This window comes from Erinaceus europaeus, chromosome X (assembly GCF_950295315.1).
Source record: "Erinaceus europaeus chromosome X, mEriEur2.1, whole genome shotgun sequence".
Taxonomy (NCBI): domain Eukaryota; kingdom Metazoa; phylum Chordata; class Mammalia; order Eulipotyphla; family Erinaceidae; genus Erinaceus; species Erinaceus europaeus.
The window spans coordinates 81336798-81360043 of NC_080185.1; the positions used below are offsets into that span (position 1 = coordinate 81336798).

At 37.2% G+C, this 23246-nt stretch overlaps 1 protein-coding gene across 1 annotated transcript in view; it reads right to left on the minus strand.

Annotated features, from left to right (window-relative positions):
• Positions 1-636: 636 nt before the first annotated feature.
• Positions 637-23246, minus strand: part of HEPH (hephaestin) — a 209323-nt gene continuing 186713 nt past the window's right edge. Inside the window, exons 19-20 of the mRNA XM_007535595.2 lie at positions 3644-3688; positions 637-927 (exon numbers count right to left, since the gene is read on the minus strand). Coding sequence (XP_007535657.2) covers positions 695-927; positions 3644-3688 — 278 coding nt within the window. The 3' untranslated portion in view covers positions 637-694. The remainder of the gene's footprint in view (positions 928-3643; positions 3689-23246) is intronic.

Consider the following 23246-nt stretch of genomic DNA (forward strand, 5'->3'; position numbering starts at 1 on the left):
ATCTCTCTCACCTCTGTTGCCAAACTTCATTGATGAGTACTTGTTTCCACATTTTGCTGCAAGGAACATGGGGGTGTTAGATTGGTTTATTTTAGTTATATGCTCAGAAGTAGGGTTGTTGAATCACACAGCAGCCCTATTTATAACTTTTATAATGAATCTTTATAGTTTCTTTCATAAGGTTATTTCAATTTATATTCCCACTATCAATGTTCAAGGGGTTCCTTTTCTCCTTATTCTTGAAACAGATATCATTATCTCTTTTCTTATTGATAATAGTTTAGTCACACTTGTGTGAGGTTATATCTCATTGTTTTTAATTTTTAAAGGTTAGAGGTGAGTTTTCTATTTTATTTTTTATTATATTTATTTCTTGATAAAGAAAGCTAGAAATCAAGAGGGAAGGTGACCTAGAGAGGGAGGGAGACAGAGAGACACTTGCAACAATGCTTCACCATTTGCAAAGATTTCCCCCTGCAGGTAGGTACTGGAGGCTCAAACCCGGGTCCTTGCACATTGTAACATGTACTCAACCAGATGCACCACCATCTGTATATGTGAATACATAAGTGAAAAATTTTCCAGATATATTTCATTCCTTTCTTTGCATTTCTACTTCCTAAAGACAGTGGAATCAACTAGTTCAAGGCCTATTTGGTGCATACTCAGTAAATATTGTTCAAAGATCCAGTTGTTACTGCTTGAGGGATAGAAGTTTGAAGCTGTCATCCAGAATGGACCTCCTGTTGCGCCGTAGCTTTCTCTGCCGATGTTGGTAACAGACCAAGGCACTAAGAGCCAGAGAAGTGAAAAGGAGAATGATACTTATAATAATTAAAAAAGAAGCTAGTATCTCAATACTCTTTAGAGGGATCCACATGCCCAGCATATTCACACTGCCTTCTCCAAAATCTTCGGTCAACTCTGCTGAAATAGAATAACAGTACATGGGAACCCAGGAATGTGAAGTACTTTTTTTAAAAAAAAATGATACATTCTGTAGCAATTTCCTAGAAGGGGAGAAATAAATCCATGCAAATGGGATATAAGAACTCTCATACACATTTACAGATTGGTTAATGAAGACAATTTCAGAGATAACCCAGATGAGAAAGTTACTAGGAATCAATGAAACCCCAAACTCCAATTGGAATTAACTAAAACTTAAAAGTGGAGTGTTTTTTCTGTTTGTTTGTTGATATATTTCTTAAAATATAACGTAGAAAAATACAGTTCTATTTTTACCACCCCATGCTGACCTTTTCTTCTACATACAGAGAGACATAGAAAAAATAGGGGAGGGGGCCTGATGGTGAAGCACTGGCTTAAGCGCACATAATACAAAGGGCAAGGATCCTGATTTGAGTCTCTACTTGCTTCAGAAGAGGTGAAGCAATTCTGCAGGTGTCTATCTTTATCTCTCCTTTTCTATTCCCCCTCCTCTCTCAATTTTTCTCTGTCCTATTTGATTAAAAAAATGGTTGCTAGGAGCAGTGGATTTTTAGTGCTGGTACCAAGCCCCAGCAATAACATCGGAGGCAAAAATGGAGGGGGCAATGAGAAAAAGTAGGAAACAAGCATACCTGGTTGAGTGCACATGCTACAATTTGCAAGGATCTGGCAGGCTTGAGACCCCGGTCCCTACCTTCAGGGGGAAAGCTTTGGAAGTAGTGAAGCAGTGGAGCAGTTATCTCTCTGTCTCTCTTCCTCCATATCTCCCCCTTCCCTCTTGATTTATGAGTGTCTCTATCCAATACACAAATAAAAATAACAAGCAATTAAAATAAAAAGGAAAAATATAAGTTAAAAAAAGAAGAAGAAAAAGATACCCCTGGTGTTCTGACAACTCCCATATGATGCTGGTACTATGACCTGGGACATACTGTATGGCATGGCATACAATCTATCTGTTGTCCTAGCTCTATCCCACAGAAGTGAATTTGATTTTCACAGTTCAGAGCATCAAATTGGAAACAACAAAAGAAACTCCAGGGAGGCAATTTCAATCAATCACATAGCTCATCATTGATCGTTTTGATGACTGGACCAAGATAACCTGCCACTGTGCTATCTTGTCTCTTTACTATTTGGGTCTAGATAACACTAATGTGATATGGATATTTACAGCTAAAATATCTGATTATTAGCACACAAACTTTAGGTTTTCTTCAATTAGCCTGTGAGTTAAAGGCCAGACTCAAGTCAGGAAGAACCATTTTAACAAAATGGGGTTCTATCCTACCTTTGAATCTTTTTCTTTTTTTTTTTTTTCCTCCAGGGTTATCACTGGGGTTCAGTGCTGGCACTAGGACTCCACTGCTCCTGTGGCTGTGTTTTTTTTTTTTTTTTCAGGAGGTCATGACAGGGAATAGGATACAGAGAAACTGAGATGGGAGGGGAGATAGAGGGAGAAAGATACTTGAGATTTGCTTCACCACTTGTTAAGTGAACCCCCGCCCACCTGCCGGGGAGTTGGGAGCTCAAACCGGAATCCTTGCCTAGGTCCTTGTGCTTTGTAAGCTTAACCTGGTGCCCCACAGCCCACCCCCCTTTTGAATTTTATTTATTGGTCATAACCTATAATCATTCATTCTTTGTTACCTCTAATAAATGGTCATTTTCAGGCCTTCAAGATTTTCTCCCTTTCCCTGAACACCCTTTCTTCCTCACATTTCTATATACAGCTTAAATGTCACAGACTTATCACATTTTTCTCCATTTTAGCTGAAAAGCTTATCTATTTTTTGCAGAACCCTACTGGCTTTTATTAGATTAATAGTTTTAAATATTTTTCCACTCTATAACCTTTAACAAAGAAAGTTTTGGCAGATGGGGGATTGTGTACTTGTTTACACAAATACACTGACAAAATGTGCATATACATATATTCTATAAGTGTAGGCATATGTGTATGTGTGTATACATATATACCCTTCATGACATAACCAACTCCACTGATTTGAAGTTTATAAGATACTTAGGCAGGCCGTTTGAACTTTTCTTAATACAGCTGAAAAATTCTCCAGCCTAAACTAAAATCTCTATAATGTATCTATTGATCTCATAATATCATGATTAGTCTCAATTCAGGTTCAGATGGGGTGAAGATTAAAGCAACACAAAAATAAATTTATAAATAAATTTATAAATTTGTATATATTATACAAATGTATAATATATAAAATAAATATAAAATTATAATACATATAATAGTGTAAAACAGAAATTTCTGGATATAAAGTTAATTATTTGTTATTATCAATACAAAGATTATGAATACAATCAATACAATAGATTATGAAGTTCCTGTTGTATCCTAGTTTCACACTGCTTCTGCAGGGAATTCATCTATTTTTTGTAGTCCCTTCATGCTAAATTCCTCCACACACAGGGGATTATGGTAGATTATTTTGATTGGGGATTAGTCTCCTTTCAACAACTCAGGAGGTTAGTGTAAAGATAAAAAAAAAACGTTCATGTAAACTTCCTCATAGTTTTCTAGATTCTGAAGTGTTACAAAAATCTGAAGATGCTTCCTTTTAGTATTGCAGCCCACCTTTTGGTCATGGGAGCCCCATCTTCTATTGACACTGAAGTTCCCCCACATCAAACACACACCTTATATATGAATCATTCTCCATACCTTTTCCAGTCTCCTTTATGATGGTGGAGATAGTGCTTAAGTGGTCTATAAAATAAAGAAACAAAATACAGAAAGACCTGTTATTCTTCCTAATTTATCAGTCTCTATTATTGTGGGAGACTGACATTGATTGGTGTAACTTATGTAGTATTGTTAATCAAATGAAGTTTCCTGGAGTTAGGCACACTATGGCTAAAGTCAATATTGGTACTTGGATTTTATTTTTAGTAATACAAACAAAAGCATAGGTTTAGAAATTCAGAGTGTCTGGGGAGATGATATCATGGCTGGAAAAAGGACCAGAAAGTTGGATCAGGAAAGAGAATAGCTCCCAATATGGGAAAGGAGTATAAATGTTGTTGACTGTAAACACCATTGATTTGATCTGATCTGGGGCCCATATTCAGCTTATACAACATCTCCCCAAACAATAACTTGGACTCACCTGCATATCAGATGTCAGGCTCAAAAAAAAGAAAGAAAGAAAGAAAGAAAGAAAGAAAGAAAGAAAGAAAGAAAGAAAGAAAGAAAGAAAGAAAGAAAGAAAAACTATAGTCATGGGCCCTTTGGAATATAACTAAAATAGGACTACTAACTATCTACAAAACGGAGACCCCCCTCAACTCTTCATCTGAACTATTCCAGCCTTTAGGTTCATGATTGTTCAACAATTTTTTTGGCTTTGTATATTAACTCTCTTTTCAGCCACCAGGTTCCAGATGCTAGCATGATACCAACCAGACTTCCCTGGACAAATGACCCCACCAAAGTGTCCTGGAGCCCTACTCCCCAGAACTCCACCCCACTATGGAAAGAGAGAGACAGGCTGGGAGTAAGGATCGACCAGTCAACGCCCATGTTCAGGAGGGAAGCAATTACAGAAGCCAGACCTTCTACCTTCTGCACCCCATAATGACCCTAGATCCATACCTTCAGAGGGATAAAGAATAGGGAATCTATCAGGGGATGGGATGGGATATGGAGTTCTGGTGTTGGGAACTATGCTGTGGTTTTTGTCAGTATTTCCTTTTTGTAAATAAAAATATTAAAAAATAAATTCAGTGTAAATCATTTCTTTATCATTGTTTACATATTTATTGGCATCACTGATCTTTTTGTTATCCTTTTCTGTGCTCCCATCAAGAAACTCGTATTCTTCTTAAACTTACCTCAGTACATATTTAACCCCTTCTTAGAATGATCTTTCGCATCATCTACCCTTATCTTCCTCTCTTCATCCTCTTCCTACTCATCTGTGTTCATCTTTCTTTGTCTCATTTCCATTCCATACCCTGAACTTCATTTTTATTTTTTTGCTGCTGCCACCGCTTCTTTTTCTCCTTTTCCTTCTCCTTGTTCTTTCTTTTTCTTTCTTTCTTTCTTTCTTTCTTTCTTTCTTTCTTTCTTTCTTTCTTTCTTTCTTTCTTTCTTCTCCTCCTCCTCCTCCTCCTCCTCCTCCTCCTCCTCCTCCTCCTCCATCTTCTTCTTCTTCTTCTTCTTCTTCTTCTTCTTCTTCTTCTTCTTCTTCTTCTTCTTCTTCTTCTTCTTCTTCTTCTTCTGAAACAAATTTGATCTCTCTCTGAGGACAATGCTTTGCCTAGCTCTCTCAATACAATTTTTAGATTGCTATTCATTGCTCTTTTGTAATGATATATCTCATTGAAGTTCATATTATCAGGTTAGATAAACTACAACTATTCTTTCCTTATGGATAGAGAAGGCAGATAGGGGGGAGAGAGAGAGCATCTTTATTAATGCAAAGATTTGTTTATTGACTAAATTTTCTTGTTCCTCAACTTATCATCAATATTAACTCAGATAACTATCAAGTGCCACAAATCCTTAACACTTTAAGTCCAAAAACATTTATATCTACTTCAATTCTACTGGCTACTCTAATGGTCATTTTAAGTTTTTACAGTGAAGATTTTTCTAGTGAAGAAAATCACAATCTAACAATAGTCTGATATATTTTCATTGTTCCCATGCCACCTATTCAATTTAATCTATAATTCATCTTTAATGAATCTTTTTAATCAAAAAAACAAATTCATTTTGTATTTTCTCCCATTTCTAATAAGGTGAGATTTTAGTGTTTATTACTTCAATTACTGTATGTTTGAGAGTATTAAAATCATACAGTGACACCCAAGTACCTGTATCTTCCCTGAATTTTGTCCATCATGATGTCTAGCTGAAGAAACACACACACACACACATACACACACACACACACACACACACACACACACACACACAGATAGACCTGTAAAGATAGGTTTTATTTATTCTAACATTATGTAATGTTTCAATGCTATCCCAAATTAGTTATTTTCCATAGTTTAGGGTAAACAGTTTCTTTATCTCCAAGAGTTGATATTTCAAGCTTGTCTTCTTCAGGTTCTTTACTCTATCAGTTAACATTTAATTTCAGAAGATAACACCATTTCCATAATCACAAAGAACATAACAATGATAAAAATAGGAATTATATATCTTTCTGTCAAGTCCCTTACCTAAACGTATATATTTGGCCCATTTCTTTTTGAAAATGAATTACGGGACCAGGTAGTGGGGGACCTGGTTAAGCACACATATTACAGTATATAGATTCAAGCCCCTGGTCCCCACTTGCAGGGGGAAAACTTCATGAGTGGTGAAGTAGGACTGCAAGTATCTCTCTGTGTCTCTATCTCCCGCTCCCCTTTCAATTTTTCTCTGTCTCTATCCAATAATAAATAAATAAAATTTTACCAAAAAATGCATTAAATCCAGTTTTCAAAATGAAATAATAAAAAAAGTTTTGCAGGTATTTTAAACAGAACTGGTCTTTTACTCCTATATGACATAAATGTATCTTGTGATCAGTATTGAGATGTTGGCTTTTCCACAGCAAATAACAAAATATTACAACAAAACATCTCAATAAGTTTCATCAAATAAAGAATTTCTAGTAAAGAAAGATCATGGGACTGAATGGTGGCACACCCAGGAGAATTATATGGTATACTAGGACCTGGATGCAAACCTTGGTCTACATCTGTAGGAGGAAGCTCACAAGAGGTGAAGCTGTGCTGCACGTGTCAATATCCTTCCCTCCCCTCTCAATTTCTCTGTTTCTATCCAACATAAATAATTTAAAAAAATATTTAAGAAAAGAAGGAAACAAACATCATGATCTGAAGGTTGGTGATAGTCCATGGACAGCAGAACAAGAGGAGGAGATAAAGACTCCAACAGTAATATGGCACCATTTTGCTGGTGAGTACCATATTTGCAACTGCTTCAAATCTGTGCAACAAAATTCAATGGCCCATAAAGAACAGAATGGCTTAAAAGGGGATCTCAACATTGTTGTTTAGAACTGCAGAAAGCACAGGTTCATAGGGAAAAAAAAAAAAACAGGAAGCCATCCAGAGGGCCCAAGGAACTAATTATTCTATTTGTGGAGCCCCAGGTAACTCAAACTCTCAGGTGTCCTAGCTGCCATACATGCCCTAGTGAACAGTGTCAGACTGACCTTCAGTCACAAAAGTGGATTTGAACTCATAGGAGGGTTCCCAGTTTAAGGGAACAGTCTGGGAAGAGCAAAGGGGACACTGGGTTTTCCTCCCTGAAAATATATTTGTTTAATGAACATCAGGCACAGCAACACCATGTAACTTCTTCAAAACTCTTTTCTATTCCTCTACAACTTACATACAAAGCAGAACAAAGCACCACCTGCTGATCAACAACAGAAATTAAAGTAGATGGATAAAATTAGGAAAACAGTGGTTTTGGAAATTCAAAATGAGGACCATATACTAGGGGCAGGAAGAGGACAGAACGTCTATTTTAGACGTTCCTAGGGGCCCATGACTTCAGTAATCTTTGCTTGATAGCTAACATGGATGAGGGCTGGATATATAATCTTGGAAGATGGTGTTAGAGTTGAGAATAGAACTAGAAAGCTAAACTATGGCAGAGGGTACCTCCCAAACTTGAAGAGAATATATAAGTTCAGGACCTATCTTCTTCAAGAGGCAGAGCAGGATGGCCCAGCCTCCCTTCTGGAAGTGGGACAGACCCTACCATTGCTACTTTATATAGTGAGAGCAAGTTCCCCTGGAAATGCTCATGAGAGGGCTTGTGATGATGGTTCTGATGGAAATGGCCAGTAATGGTGGAAAGAGGGATCTATTAGAAGTTTAAGTTCGTGAATTTTGTATTTGTGTTCAGGAACTCTTTGTGATATAGTTTATATCTGTTATCAAATAATTTGCATTACTGTGAGATAATTACTAGATGGTTTCACTTGTTAGTGCAATATAAGAACTGAAACACATGAATTTGTTATAAGTAAAAGTAGAAGTAATCAAAATGTCGCTAAAACTTTGTAAAAATTATGGTGTTTTTAGTTGTGGGAGGTAAAGAAGGAGAACTGGAAGAGAGCAGGACATAGAACTATGGTGTTGAGTGTGGTATGGAACTATACCTGTATAATGTAATGCTATATTTTTATTTTTAAGATATTATATGTTTATTCTTTTCTTTTCTTTTCCTTTTTTTTTTTTTTTCTTTTTGCCTGCAGGGTTATCTACCGTTGGAGCTTGGTGCCTGAACTACGAGTCCACTGCTTCTAGAAGCCATTTTCCCATTTTGTAGCCCTTGCTGTCCTTGATGTTTTTGTTATTGTTGTTATTGCTATTGTTCTTGCCAGATAGGACAGAGAGAAATCAAGAGAGGAAGGGAAGACAGAGAGGGGGAGAGAAGGATAGACATCTTCAGACATGCTTCACCGTCTGTGAAGAAACCCCCTGCAGGTGGGGAACCTAGGGCTCAAACTGGGATCCTTACACCAGTCCTTGCACTTTGTGCCATGTGCCCTTAACCTTCTGCATCACCACCCTGCCCCCTATACATTATATACAATGTTATATATTATTATTATTTAAATATTTATTTCCTTTTGTTTGCCTTGTTGCTTTATTGTTGTTATTGATGCCGTTATTGTTGCATAGGACAGAGAGAAATGGAGAGAGGAGAAGACAGAGAGGGGGAGAGAAAGATAGACACCTGCAGACCTGCTTTACTGCTTGTGAAGTAACTCCCCTGAAGGTGGGGAGCTGGAGACTCGAACCAGGATCCTTATGCCGGTCCTTGCACTTTGCACCATGTGCACTTAACCTGCTGTGCTACCACTGGATTCCCAATGTTATATATTATTAAGGCACTAATAAAATAAATTAAAAAATAAAAATGAGGAGAGAGAATGACATACTCAAAGAACTGGCAGCCACTTACACTCTTCACATCAAAATACCACACAGATATGAGAGTAAAATAAAGGTCTTTTCAGGCACACAAATGGTAAACCAACTTGTCATAACCTGATCTTATTTTGAAGAATTATATTGAAATGTATTCCACAGGAAAAGAAGAAACAAAGGAAAGCAAATTCTGAGCAAGTTGGGAAAATATAAAACAGGACCAGAAATACAAACATTCTTAAGAGTAAAGAACAATGATATATGAAATTGAAATTAATTGGGCAGAAGACAGCAGATGCTGATGAGACAATACTAATTTTAGAAGGACTCCTTTAGATAGAGTAAGTGAGGCACAAAACTCATACTAACAACAAAAGAAAATATGTAGAGAGATCCATAAGTGGTACAAAAGAACACAGTGAAAGAATCATTACAGAAAGCCACCCACATGAAATGACAGAAAGAATAGAAACAACAAAAATAGAAAAAAGTGGCCCAGCAGGTGTCATAGTGCATAGGAAGTCAAACTCTGAAGCATGAGGGCCCCACTGACATCTCATGTACCAGAGTGATGCTCTCCCATGCTCCTTTTCTATGCTAACTTATGTTAATAAATATTATGTATCTGAAAATAAAAAATAGAATGTCATTAATAAAAAGTGTATATCAATAATCATCCTAAATGTGAATAGTCTAAACTCATTAATCAAAGCAACTGAATGGGTAGAAAAAGAAAGATAAATGCAATATATGCCTGCAGAAAACATACATATAAAGGACAAAAATAGAGAAAAAAAGTGAAAGGCCAGAGCAAGATGTCTTAAATGGGTGGGGATAGATAGCATAAAGGTTATGCAAAAAAGAATGTCATGCGTGAGGCTGCAAAGTCCCAGGTTCAATCCCTCGCACCACCAAAAGCCAGAAATGAGCACAAAAAAAGTCCCAAGTCAATAATTCCAGGAAAAATGTAGGAATGACTATTCTAATATTAAATGTATTTTCAAGAAACAACACTCTTTTTTCATCTAAATGTTATAGATTTCTTCAGTGAGACAAATTCAACTGTAAGGAAAACAAAGTAAAAAAATAAACTCATGGGACTACATCAAAAAGCATCTGTTCAGCAAAGGAAACTATTAACCAACGAATAGGTTCCTTATAGAATGGGAGAAGATCTTTACATGCCATACATTAGACAGAAGACTAATCACCAATATATATAAAGAGCTCACCAAACTCAGCAAACATAAAAATGATCCATCCACAAATGGGGAGGGGATATGAACAGAATATTCATCAAAGGCGAAAAAACAGTATAGTCATGGGCTCTTTGGAATATAACTAAAATAGGACTACTAACTATCTACAAAACAGACCTCCCAACTCTTCATCTGAACTATTCCAGCCTTTAGGTTCAACATTAGTCAACAATTTGTTTGGTTCTTTTTTCAGCCACCAGGTTCTAGACGCTAACCTGATGCCAACCAGACTTCCCTTGGCAGATGACCGTACCAGTGTGTCCTGGAGCCCTATTTCCATAGAACCCCACCCCACTAGAGAGAGGCTTGGAGTATGGATCGACCTGCCAATACCCATGTTCAGTGGGGAAGCAATTACAGAAGCCAGACGTTCCACCTTCTGCACCCCATAATGACCTTGGGTCCATACTCCCAGAGAAATAAAAAGTAGGAAAGCTATCAGTGGAGGGGATGGGATACGGAGTTCTGGTGGTGGGAATTGTGTGGAGTTGTACCTCTCTTATCCTATGGTTTTGTTACTGTTTCCTTTTTATAAATAGATATTTTTTTTTTTAAAAAGATCCAAAAAGCCAACAAACATAACAAAAATTCTCTAAGTCACTTATTGTCAGAGAAATGCGAATAAAGACAACAATGAGAGTGGCAATTTAGCACCTGCAAGAATTTCATAATTCAGAAACAATAGTAACAACAAATGCTGGAGAGGTTGTGGGGTCAGAGGAACCTGACACATGGGACTACCTAGTTCCACTTAAGATGGGGCTTTTTCTAGCAAGGTTTCACATCCTAGATATAGGCTAGGGTGTATGGGACTGTGCACATGTATGCAAACAGGTATTCATAAGTTAGTGGCAACCATAAATTGCCTAATCAAGTATTTACTACATACAGCTAGACACCCTCCTCTTCTAGCCCTTCACTTCCCTCAATCACTTTATCTGATCAACTATTAAAAGAAAGTAACTAAGATGCATCTCCTAATCTCTTCTGATAAGATCAGCATTATTGTCACCTCTTTATAATATTTAGAAGAAACACTGCATATAATTTGAAATGAGATATACTGTAAAAAACATTCATCAACTAAAGGACAATTATTGTCTCTATAACAACCTTTATTAGAATCACCAAACAAGTAAATGCAGTAAAAATTAAGTTTAACTTAGACCCCACTGGAATCCTAATTGTATTTCCTCTCTAACTTGAGGCCTGACCACATAAACCTGGTTTGGGTAAAATAAATGATACTCAGTGCTTTAAATGACTGGGAAAAAGCCTAAACTTGTTAGGTAAAGAAGTAGTACAATGTTGGAAAAAGGCCAGAAACTGGTTCACTTAATGATAGCCTTTTTGGTCACTGCCAGGCTACTCCATCACTTGGAGCTTTAGTCAGGAAATCCTTGAATTCCACCACAGATGCAATGGGCCTTCACCTCTAATAGACACCTGTCTCCACCACCACTTCCATAAGCAACATTATCAACCCTCTTGTGAGTTTTTTTCTGGACTGTACCCTCACTATGAACTAGCAATTATAGGGACTCCTCCAATATCTAAAGAGAGGTTTGGTCATCTTATTCTGTCATTCAAGGAAAACTGGTCCTGAAATGAGTGAAGACTAGAATGTTCATAGCTGTGGCCATAGTCTGCAAACACAGACAGATAGAGACTTAGAGGTTAAACCTGCTCTGATGCAATATATGAATATATATGGGCCCTGGGTCAAATAGACTAGGTAAAGAGTTAATTTTATTTACATATTGTTCAGACACAGCATGTGAATAGGATTTTGGGACACAATTAGCATAAGGCTGAGGTTGACAAATGTAATCAGCATATGGATGACATCAGGCTGATGGATTTAAGTGAGAGTCAGGCAGAAGTCATTATTTTTCCTGACAGCTCTCTTCCTGCATGCTCTCAAGTGCCTGCTCTCCTCCCAAGGACCACCATGGCTGCTTCTCCTGGGAGCTGTACAAGTGGAGCTCATCTCTGGTAAAACTAGCTTAAAAACCCATGCCTCTATGGCCAAATAACTAGCCAATATTTACCACTTTGTCTGTCTTGCTGTACCCAAATAATACCATTCTGTACCACTGCACTGAGATATAATAAAACTCTCGATTATTTAAACCCATGCTCCCTAAGTCTTTTTATTTTTAATTACTATATATGGCACCCAACCATGTTGCCATTTTTACCCACACCTTTTAGACCTATGTGGTTTGACTGTGTATCTCCCATGTGTCAATTCACTATGTTAGCCCACTTTGATTTTGCCTGCTGTGGTTTTCAAACATGTCAAATTTTTACCCCATCATTTTTGCAGATGTAGTTCAACTTTAATACCTGTTGAACCTTTTTTTTACCCTATTCTGCAGGCTGTTTTTTTTTTCCTCTTGAATTTAAACCTAGACTCCATAAGCTTGTCAGGGGCCCAAGCAGTTTATGCTAATTCCTAGTCAGTGATGTACATTTAATTTTAAGCTTCCTACTACTTTGACCCTTTCTGAAACTCTCACTGTGTACACATTAATTCCAAGGAAGGCAATTTTCACCTCAGACAATTAAAAGATACTTAAAAATATGTAAAATTTGGTAGTCGAGTGGTAGCGCAGTGGGTTAAGCACATGTGGCGCCAAGCTCAAGGACCGGCATAAGGATCCCGGTTAGAGTTCTCAGCTCCCCACCTGCAGAGGAGTAGCATCATAGGCGGTGAAGCAGGTCTCTAGGTGTCTTAACTTTCTCTCCCCCTCTCTGTCTTCCCCTCCTCTCTCCATTTCTCTGTCCTATCTAACATCGACAACATCAATAACAACAACAATAATAACTACAACAATAAAAAACAAAGGCAACAAAATGGAAAATAAATAAATATAAAATAAAAAATATGTAAAATTCAAATAAATAAAAAAGGGAGAAGCCAAGATGGCAGTGGGATGACTCAATAGGGAGTCATCAGAAGGAGTTTGTTTGTTTGTTTCTATTTCTCTCCTAAGGAGGGCTGGAACTCTATTATTTCTCAACTTGATCAATCTTCTGCCTATTCTGGGGTGGTGAGAATATACCATCCTAACTTTCTTTTTTTTCCTTCCCTCTAGCTCTTTAGTTTATGTTGCTTTTGGTAATTCTTGAGGAAGGGGGAGGTTTTGGATAGTCAATTTGGAATAGTTTAAACTGAAGACTGGTCTTTAGGTGTTTTTTTTTCCTCCATTTTCTTTTTCTTTCTTATTTATTTATTTATTTATTTATTGTTTTCGTTTGGATTTTTTTTTGATAGTTTGTTTGTTTTGTCATTGATAGTAGTTTATTTCCCCTTCTTATTACTTTGGCCAAAATAAGACCTTGCTGGTGGTACATTGCATTTACTGGTGATGGCTGTACTCTTTATTGTGGTAGTAGTGGTGTTTTTTGTTTTGTTTCTTTTGTTTTTTTCTCCTTTCATCTCTCTTTTTCTTTACTTTTCTTTGATTTGAAAAATCTTAGCTTTTGCTCCTGTATTTTCTGTATTCACTTGTACTTACCTGTGATCTATATTGTGTAAGAAGTCTGATATAGAAAGGTTTTTCTTTCTTTAACTCTCTCTCTCTCTCTCTTCTTTATTTTCTCTCCCTTCCCACAATCTCTTAAGTTTATGCTTGACACTGGATTTTTGTAGTTGTATTTTTTTCTGCTATTGTTGTTGTTTTGTTTTACTTTTACAGGTGAGAGTTTTTATTGCTAACAGGTGTTGGTTGAACTGCACTAATCATCACATTTGTTATTGTTGTATTTGCTGAGGTTTGTGACCTCAGTTACAACTGAGGCCTTTGGATTATTGGGGCTTTTCCTCACTCAGCACAATAAATGAAACATAAATAGTCAAGACACAAAAATATAAAACACATCAAGAAAAAAATATGGTCAAATCAAAATCAACTAAGGCAATAAATAAAGACACAAGCCCAGAAAAAAATCCAAATAAACCAGAAGCAACTATAAATAACGAAAATATCCAAACATTAATAGACCTATTAATCAAAGAAGTGAGGGCAGCTATTGAGGAAAAGTCTGTCAGAAATAGGGAAACAACAGATGAGACTATTAAGGAAAAAATAGTTACCTCAAGGTAATTAGAGAACTGAAAGCTGAAATAGCTGAGCCAAAAGGCCAACTAGAACAAGACAATACTGTAACTGAGCAATGTAATCTATGAACTCTAATTCCATCAAGACCCAGAGAGAAGAAGAAAGGAGGAAGAACATTCAGAAATAGCAACTGGTGTAGATGAAACTTAGAAAAAAAGAGAAGGAATGATCATACAGGAAAAAAAGCAAATGTATACAAATATAAATACATATATAAATAATATTCAACTGATATCTGTGACCTTGGTAGAACTACTGTAGTTTCCAGTGGAGGGAATGGGGACACAGAACTGTGTTGGTGTGAATGATGTGAAATTATACACTTATTAATTCATAATTTTGTATATCAATGGTAAGTAATTAATAACAAAAAAGGAAAGAGAGGGCCTGACAATTAAAAAAGTAAATATATAAAAATATAGATAAAGAAATAATAGTAAAAATGTCTCTTCAATAAATGATGCTGGAAAAGTTAGACAATCTTATGTAAATAAGTAAATCAGATTATCATTTAATATCTTGCATCAAAATCAGATCAAAATGGAACATGTACCTGGATATTTGACCAAAGACATTAAAATATATAGAAGAAAACATACATGAAACACTGCAGGACCTTACAATCAAAGTTGTTTAGATACTTATCCACATGGGCATATAACATAAAAAATAAGAGTAAATAAATGGGATTACAACAAATTAAGGAGCTTCCACACACTGAAAGCAAACTATACAAGGACAACCAGACATCCCAGTATAAATGGGAGGAGATATTTGCACATAAAACATCTGACAAGCTACTAAAATCAAGCATCTATAAAGAACCTGTAGAGTTCAACAAAAAGGGGAAAAATTCAGTAAAAATGTGGGCCAAAGAACTGAATAGACAGTTATCAAAAAAAGAGATACACATGGTCCATGGTCATATGATGAAATGTTCCATTTCATTTATCATTAGAGAAGTACAAATTAAAACTAAACTGAGATTTCATCTCACACCTGTATCAACAAAATATGAAATGACATCAGCAAAATATGAAATGACTTCAACAAAATATGAAATTACAGGTGTTGACAAGGGTGTAGAGAAAAAAGGACTTTTCTCCCTTGTTGGTGAGAATTCAAACTGCTGCATCTGTCTCCTTTGGGACACTGAAAAGAGACTAATCAAATAATTAAGTAGAAATGGAATTATCTTATGATCCAGTGATGCCACTCAAGTATTTATCCAAAAGATACTCTAACACTAATTTAAAGGGACATATAAAACATTTTGTTCATAGCTCCATTATTCACAATACCTAAAGTGTGGAGCAGCCTAAATTCCAATCAACCGATGACTGAGTGAATAATTTATGGGCTACTATTATGCAATAAAAAAAAGATGATATTGTGTTCTTTTAGACAAAAAGGATGGAACTGGAAGTGATCACATCTAGTGAAATAAGAGATGAAAAGAGGGGCCTGGTGGTGGTGCATCTGGTTGAGCACACATGTTACAGTGCACCCAGGTTTGAACCCTGGTCCCCACCTGCAGGGGGAAATCTTCATGAGCTGCAGATTTCTGCAGAGCTGCAGGTGTCTCTCTGTCTCTTTCCATATCTCCCCTTTTCCTCTCTATTTCTGGCTGTCTCTATCCAATAATTAAATAAATATAATAAAAGAATTTAAGAAAAGAGATGAAAAGATTGGCTTTCCTCATATGTGAAATCTAGAGATCTGATACACAGGAACTTGCAGAATAAAGAAAAAATAAACAGAGGAAAACTGTCTCTAACACATTGAGAGAAGTACTCATCATTGGTAAGGTGAGGGTACAGAAATTTGTCAGTGGGTTCTTTGTGGAATTATACTATATAGTCTTAAAGTATATTGAAAAACACTATTAACTGCATATTTAAAACTTGGAAAAATAAAAACCATCTAATGTTTCAATGAAATCTCTATCAAGATCCCAGACATTCCTCAAGGAAATTAAGCAAATTATTCAATATTCATATAAAACCAGGAAAAAATAAAGGAAGGAAGCAAAGAAGGGAGGGAGAAAGAAAGAAAGGTGAATGACAAAAACACTACTGAAAAAATGAGGGGAAATTGAGGTCTCATGCTTTATAATTTCATTTTATTCTACAAAAAGAGATTTGTATTGGCATAAAAGCAGGCACTTGGACCAATGGAACACAATATTCACACACACACACACGTATATCTAATGAATGGCAAAAGAGCAATAAGCATTCAATAATGAAAATAACTTGTCAATACATTGTGCTAATAAAATTAGGTAGTACATGAAGAAAACTGAAACTAGACAACCACTTAACACTGTACACAAAAGCTAATTTAAAATGGATCATAAACCTGAATATTAGACCTGAACCTAGAAAATACATAATAGAAAACATTGCTGAGACATTTCAGGACCTTATCAATGATGTATCTGTAGACTTCACTCCACGTGCAAGTTAAAATAAAGAAAGTTTAATGACATAATCAACCCAGCAACCAGGAGAAGATATTTGCACATCACACATCTGAAAAAGGATTGTCACCAAACATATTTAAATAAATCATATAGTTAAACAACAACAAAACAAATAAAACATAGAAAAAACTCAATAAAAAGCTGGAAAAAAATCTCAGTCGACAGATTTTTGCAGAAGGCATACTGGTGGTCCGCAAACATATGAAAAATACTCACTTTATTTATCATTAGATAAATGTCAATTAAAACCAAATTGAGATTCCATCTCATATCTGTGAGAATGAGTTATAGCAACAAAACAGGAAATGACAAATGTTAATGATGAGTAGACAAACAAATTATGTTACATTATTAATGGGTGTGCAAACTGTAGAAGTCCCTAGAAAAAAGTTTGGAGAACGCTTAAACAAACAACAAAAAAGGAAATGCCTTATGACTACCTAGGCATATATCCAAATTACATGAAAACACTATTTATGAGGGACATCTGCACCCCTACATTCATATCTGCCTTATTAGCAATATCCAAGCTATGGAAACAGCCTGAATGTCAACTGATACATGATTAGAAAAGAAATTATAAGATCTATAGTTAATGAAATATTACTATTAAATTAGAATATATATTCTAACATGTTCAGGGCAAAATAGATGGAAATTGAGGTGGATATAGTAAATAAGCAAATAAGGAGGTAATTAAGTAAATAAGGAAGTCTGGACACACTCTTTTGACCACATGGCACATTTTGTTCCTTGTGCTTTGTTAATTCACTTCTATTTACTTATTTACCTTCTATCATATTTTCCTTTTCCTCTTTTAATTTTTCCTTCTTAACTTTATTTTTTTACCCTGAGTCTTTTCTGCCTCAACAGTAGATTCATGCTCTCAGTTCTAGGAGCCTAAGAAGGACTAGACTGCTCCACACCAAGGTCTTGTAAGTGATCTAGTTTAATCAAATTACACATTGGCTATGGGAGTTTCACATTCAAAGAAAAAGAATTCTCACTTTAAACAGCTGAAAGAAGCCTTATGGATATGTAGTATCCAGTATTCTACCTGGGACTTGCATAAATTGTTAGAAGTAATTGAGTATGTTTCTACCTTGCTTTCCAAACAGAAATTTATCCATTGAGTTATGGAGGAAAATCGATTGTGACTTAGGCAAAGACATTGGGGCATTTACAGCCAGTCACTATCAAATTTATAGATTGTGTATGCTAGCATTCAAGCAATGTCAGGCTTCTCTACAATACAGCTCTGTAAATTATCCCTCTGCTGTTTCCAAATCTACTTCCTCCCACCCCAAATCTATGTCTTCCCAATCTACATCTTCTCACACACTCCCCGATTCCAAGACAGAGACTACTTCTGGTAGTAACTTTCATGATTATAAAACCCAAACATTCTCACATTTTTCTACTGAGCTCAAACCAGTTAACCTAACCTGCCTCTATATGGACAACCTTATCTATACTGTCTCGTTATTCCAAATACCACCCCACCACCACAACCCCTGACCCATGGAAATCCTTTCCTCAGCCCATCTCCATCTGCTTCCTCCATACCCCCTCTGGTGCTCCCACCTTCACTCCCTCTGGTTTATCCACCTCCATCCTCTTTGGTGCCTCCACCCCCAACCCCTCAAGCACCCACATCTAGTGAAACGTTTCCATGAGCTGGCCAAAGGCAAACCCCAACCCCATCCTGGAGATGTCCTTGTTGAGGATAGAATCTCCTCTGAAGATGAAGACAAAATATCGAAGACCAAAGAAATGCCCCCATAAAACTCCCAAAACAACCAACCTTGCCCACCACTTCAAACCCTGACAGCCTCTCTCATCACATGGGGAAGTGTGAAACGTCTGAATGAAGATGCTACAAAAATCCTGGATGAAGATAAGAAGCCACACACATCAGAAAACATGATAATAGCAGTCATGACTCAGATAGCCATTAATTCCGAGATGAAACAGGTAAGCTATTATTTCCTCATTGTTCTCTTTCTCTCGTTACTCTCTCCTGGTGCTGGATTTGTTTACTGGGCTCATGTGCTAACCCCCCCCCCCCTGTTTACATTACACACCTGGAGGGGAGCCTTCAATCTCTTCCAATCACTCCTCCATTACAGGAGGTGAATGGCTCCCACCACAAGATAGATTGTTAGAATGTACAAACTTCTGTGCTGGTAAAGTCTATCACCAGGGGTGGCATCTTTTACAAACAGATTGGTATTTTCTGATGGAAGATCTTCCATTTTGTTTTACTACTAATGAAAAGCCAGACGCCTGTGCTAAATTAACTCATAAATGGTATATGAACCACATTTATCAAGGTGTAGACAAATCAGGCCATGTTAGCATAATCAAACATCAAGCTTTTATCAAAGCTACTGGAGTCATGGGAAAAAGAGAGATAGGTATTGGGTGATCTAAACCTAATGCTTCTTTCTGTACAATAAAATTGTTCCCTATTGATAAAGATCTTTAATTATACTATACAGACCCTAAAAAATAACTGGACTATCCAGAACCTGGGTCTCCAAGGGTTATTCATCCAAGACTCCAAAATTTGGGATCATCCCCTTCCTTTTAACTATTCTGGGTTAGATATTAAGTGGAACTCTGGATTGGCTGGAACTTTACTCCATTTAAACAAATATGGTCTCTTATCCTCAACCAAAAAGCATATCTGGAGAGCTGGACTTACCTTTTTTCCAAGAATTCTTAGACAAATTTATCATAGCCAAACTGGAAAGATATCATGGGTTCCTAAGGATTCCATTAAAAAAAATTATGATCTGTACCTCTCGACCCTATATCTTTGCTATGATTCATAAGTTTGATGAAACATCTCTTTTTAATCCTCATTATTTCTACAAAAAAGAGCATTCTACATTCAATGTCATACTTCCAGCTAAACAAACCTGGCTTACTCCTTGTATCACTCACCAAAATATTACACATCACATATCCCACTTATTTATACTCAAACAGAGAGCTGAAGCCTGGCTACCTCTCAATCTAACCCGAGAGTGGACAGGTGACTCTGCCCTGACTCAGCTTGTTATAGATTTAGAATACATTCATAGGAATAAGATATTTTTAGGATTATTAATAGCATCTATAATTGCCACTACAGTAATTGCTGCTACGGCTTCAACTGCTATTGTAGCATTGTCCCATTCTGTTCAAATAGCACATCAGATGAACAAATACTTTCAAAACACGACCTCTGAGATGTTAGTTCAAATGACAACTGATCAAGAAATCCTGGAGAGACTTGACACCCTTGATGCTGCAGTCTCCTGATGGGGAGAACACCAGCAGGCATTGTGGATGCACAGTAAATTAACATGTGACACAGAATATCAGTCTATGTGTATTACCTAAGTACCTTTTGATTACTCCCAGTCTTGGGAAGATGTTCAGAGGCACCTTCATGGGGCCTTCCACGACTATTTTGGATGAGATATAAATTATTTAAGTAAACAGCTAAAATCACAATTGGACAAACTCAAGTCTGATGCTAGGAATATGACACTCAGTAGTTAAGATGATCTGGCATATTGGCTAAACCCCAAAAACTGCTTTACTGGACTCAACCTCTGCATGAGTGTTTTTCAGAGCAGGTTTACTACTCTTTCTGCTTTTTAAAATAGTTTTACAATTCCTATGTAAACTCCTTTCAAGAACACAATGAGCTGAAGCATGGATTACAGCAATCCAACACCCTGGATATGCCTTTATTGCCACCCAGGAGCTACTTGAACTTGGGGACCCCTCTGTAAGTCTCTGTTCTCGACTTCCCTGAATGATGGACTGTCTCTGGGTTAGACAGATACTAGACCACAGGTCTTCAGGCTAACAGGGTACCTGTAATAACTGATACCCAGTTATTGTGCCCACACTCTGGGGGCGGGGGTGAAGGCACAGCTTGCTTTCAGAATCACTGAAGATTTGCTTATTTCTCCTATGCTCATACTGACTGACATCTTGTCCATGTCTCTAATCAGAAGTGGGAAACTGGAAGATGGCAGACTGAGAAGCTGCTAGCAGCGTGTGCTCTGATCACATCTTCTGGAAATGGTAGGATTTTCTGCCTTTAGCAGGCCAGTCAATAAGGGGTCCTAGTGGTGACACCAAAGAGGTGACTATAATTTAATTTGGGTTAAGAATTAGAGTAAAGGAAGCACAGACTAGCGGGCAGGCTGCTCCAGACTTCCCAGGCAGCGGCAGGCAAGGCGGGTGCACCGGGCATTGTCCTCCGCCCGGAAAGGCAGCTCCTCCGCCGGTTGCAGAGCGCTGCTGGGCGACCGGCAGAGGACCCGGAGGGAGCACTATAGCTCGGGGGCATTCTATTGGGAGTCTCCAGGGACCACCGCGACCCTGAGGGCGGATCCAAAGACTTCTTAAGTATAGCTCTCATTGGATCAAAGGACTTGGAGCTAGTTTTCATTTTCAAGAAATCCTTTAAAAAAGTCTGGAGGGGGGGGGGTTTCCCAGAAGATGGCGGAATGAGAATCTGCTAGCCGCTGAGCTCCGAACACATCCTCTGGAAACAGTAGGATTTTCTGCCTTTAGCAGGCCAGCCAATAAGGGGCCATAGCGGTGACACCAAGGAGGTGACTATAACTTAATTTGGGTTAAGAATTAGAGTAGGGGGAAAAAATTCTTTTTTCTTCCTTTTAATTTTCAAGCATACCTCCTTCCCCCCCCCATAAGCAGTCCCTGGGGACCAGCTCCTAGCAGAATACCCCCACACCACCAAAGAGGGTGCTTTTTTGAATTCACTGATACAAATTTGGGAATTTCCTTGCACTGCTCTTTAATTACAACTCTTTTTCTTATCTTTTCTCTCTATTGTCTCTCTCTCTCTCTCTCTCTTTTATTTTATTTTAATCTTGTCATACACTTCTTCCTTCTTCTTTGCCTTTCTGAATTTGTGAATTATTTTGGGCAAGAAATCTGACTCAGAGTGGACTCTCTATTTCTGTATCTCTGCTCTAGTTCCCTTTCCCCTCTTGTTACCCCTAGAATATACAGTGGATAGTAGATTTGCATAACTGTCTATTCTTGCTATCCTCTCTTTCTTTTCTCTTTCTTCACTGGGATTTGGTTACTATTTTTTCACAGACTGGAGAAATTGTTTGGCTAACTGGTAATGATTAAACTACTTCAATACTTACTTCAGTTGCTACTGTAATTCCGGAGGTTGGTGAGTGAAATTGTCATAAAGGTATTTAGTACAGTGCTACTTGTACTCAAGACACAACAACTGAGGAACAACAGAGCATAAAAAAAAGAAACACATAAATTAAAAAAATGGGTAGATCAAAAACAAATAAAACTGCTACTCCAATGAATGAAGACAAGAGTCCAGAAGAAACTACAAATCAGCCAGACATAACTAGGGATAAGAAAATTATCCAAGCAAGAATAAACTTATTAATCACAGAAATGAAAACAGCATTGGAGGAAAGGAATGGCAGTATTAGGGAAACAACAGTTGAGACCCCCAAGGAAAATACTGATTATCTTGAGGCAATTAGAGAACTGAAAGCTGAAATAGCTGTAATGAAGAAAGAAGCTGAGGCAAGGGAAAGCAGACTAACAGACGCAGAAAACAGAATTAGTCAGACAGAGGATGAGTTAGAGAAAACAAAGAAAGAGGTGAAAGAGCTTAAAAAGAGATTGAGAGACACTGAAAACAACAACAGAGACATATGGGATGATCTCAAAAGAAGTAACATTCGTATAATTGGCCTTCCAGAGGATGAAAGAGAGGAAGGGGAAGCAAACATTCTAGAGGAAATAATAGAAGAAAATTCCCAGATCTGAATAACAGAAAGGCTATCAAGATTCAAGAGGCCCAGAGAGTACCAAACAGAATCAACCCAGACCTGAAAACACCAAGACACATCATAGTCACAATGAGAAGAAGTAAGGATAAAGAAAGGATCCTAAAGGCTGCAAGAGAAAAACAAAAAGTCACATACAAGGGAAAACCCATAAGATTATCTGGAGACTTCTCCACTCAAACTCTAAAAGCCAGAAGGGAGTGGCAAGATATCTATCAAGCCCTGAATGAAAAAGGGTTTCAACCAAGGATAATATATCCTGCTAGACTCTTATTCAAGCTAGATGGAGGGATCAAAACCTTCTTAGATAAACAACAGTTAAAGGAGGCAACCATCACCAAGCTGGCCCTGAAAGAGGTACTAAAAGACCTCTTATAAACAAGAACATCGCTATAATACTTACAATATATCAGAGCAAACAAATTTTTTTAGAACAATGGCACTACAATACATTAAATCCATAATATCAATAAATGTCAATGGCTTAAACTCACCCATCAAAAGGCACAGGGTGGGGGGATGGATCAGAAAACATAACCCAACCGTATGCTGCTTGCAAGAATCCCATCTGTCACAACAAGATAAACAGACTTAAAGTGAAAGGATGGAAAACTATCATACA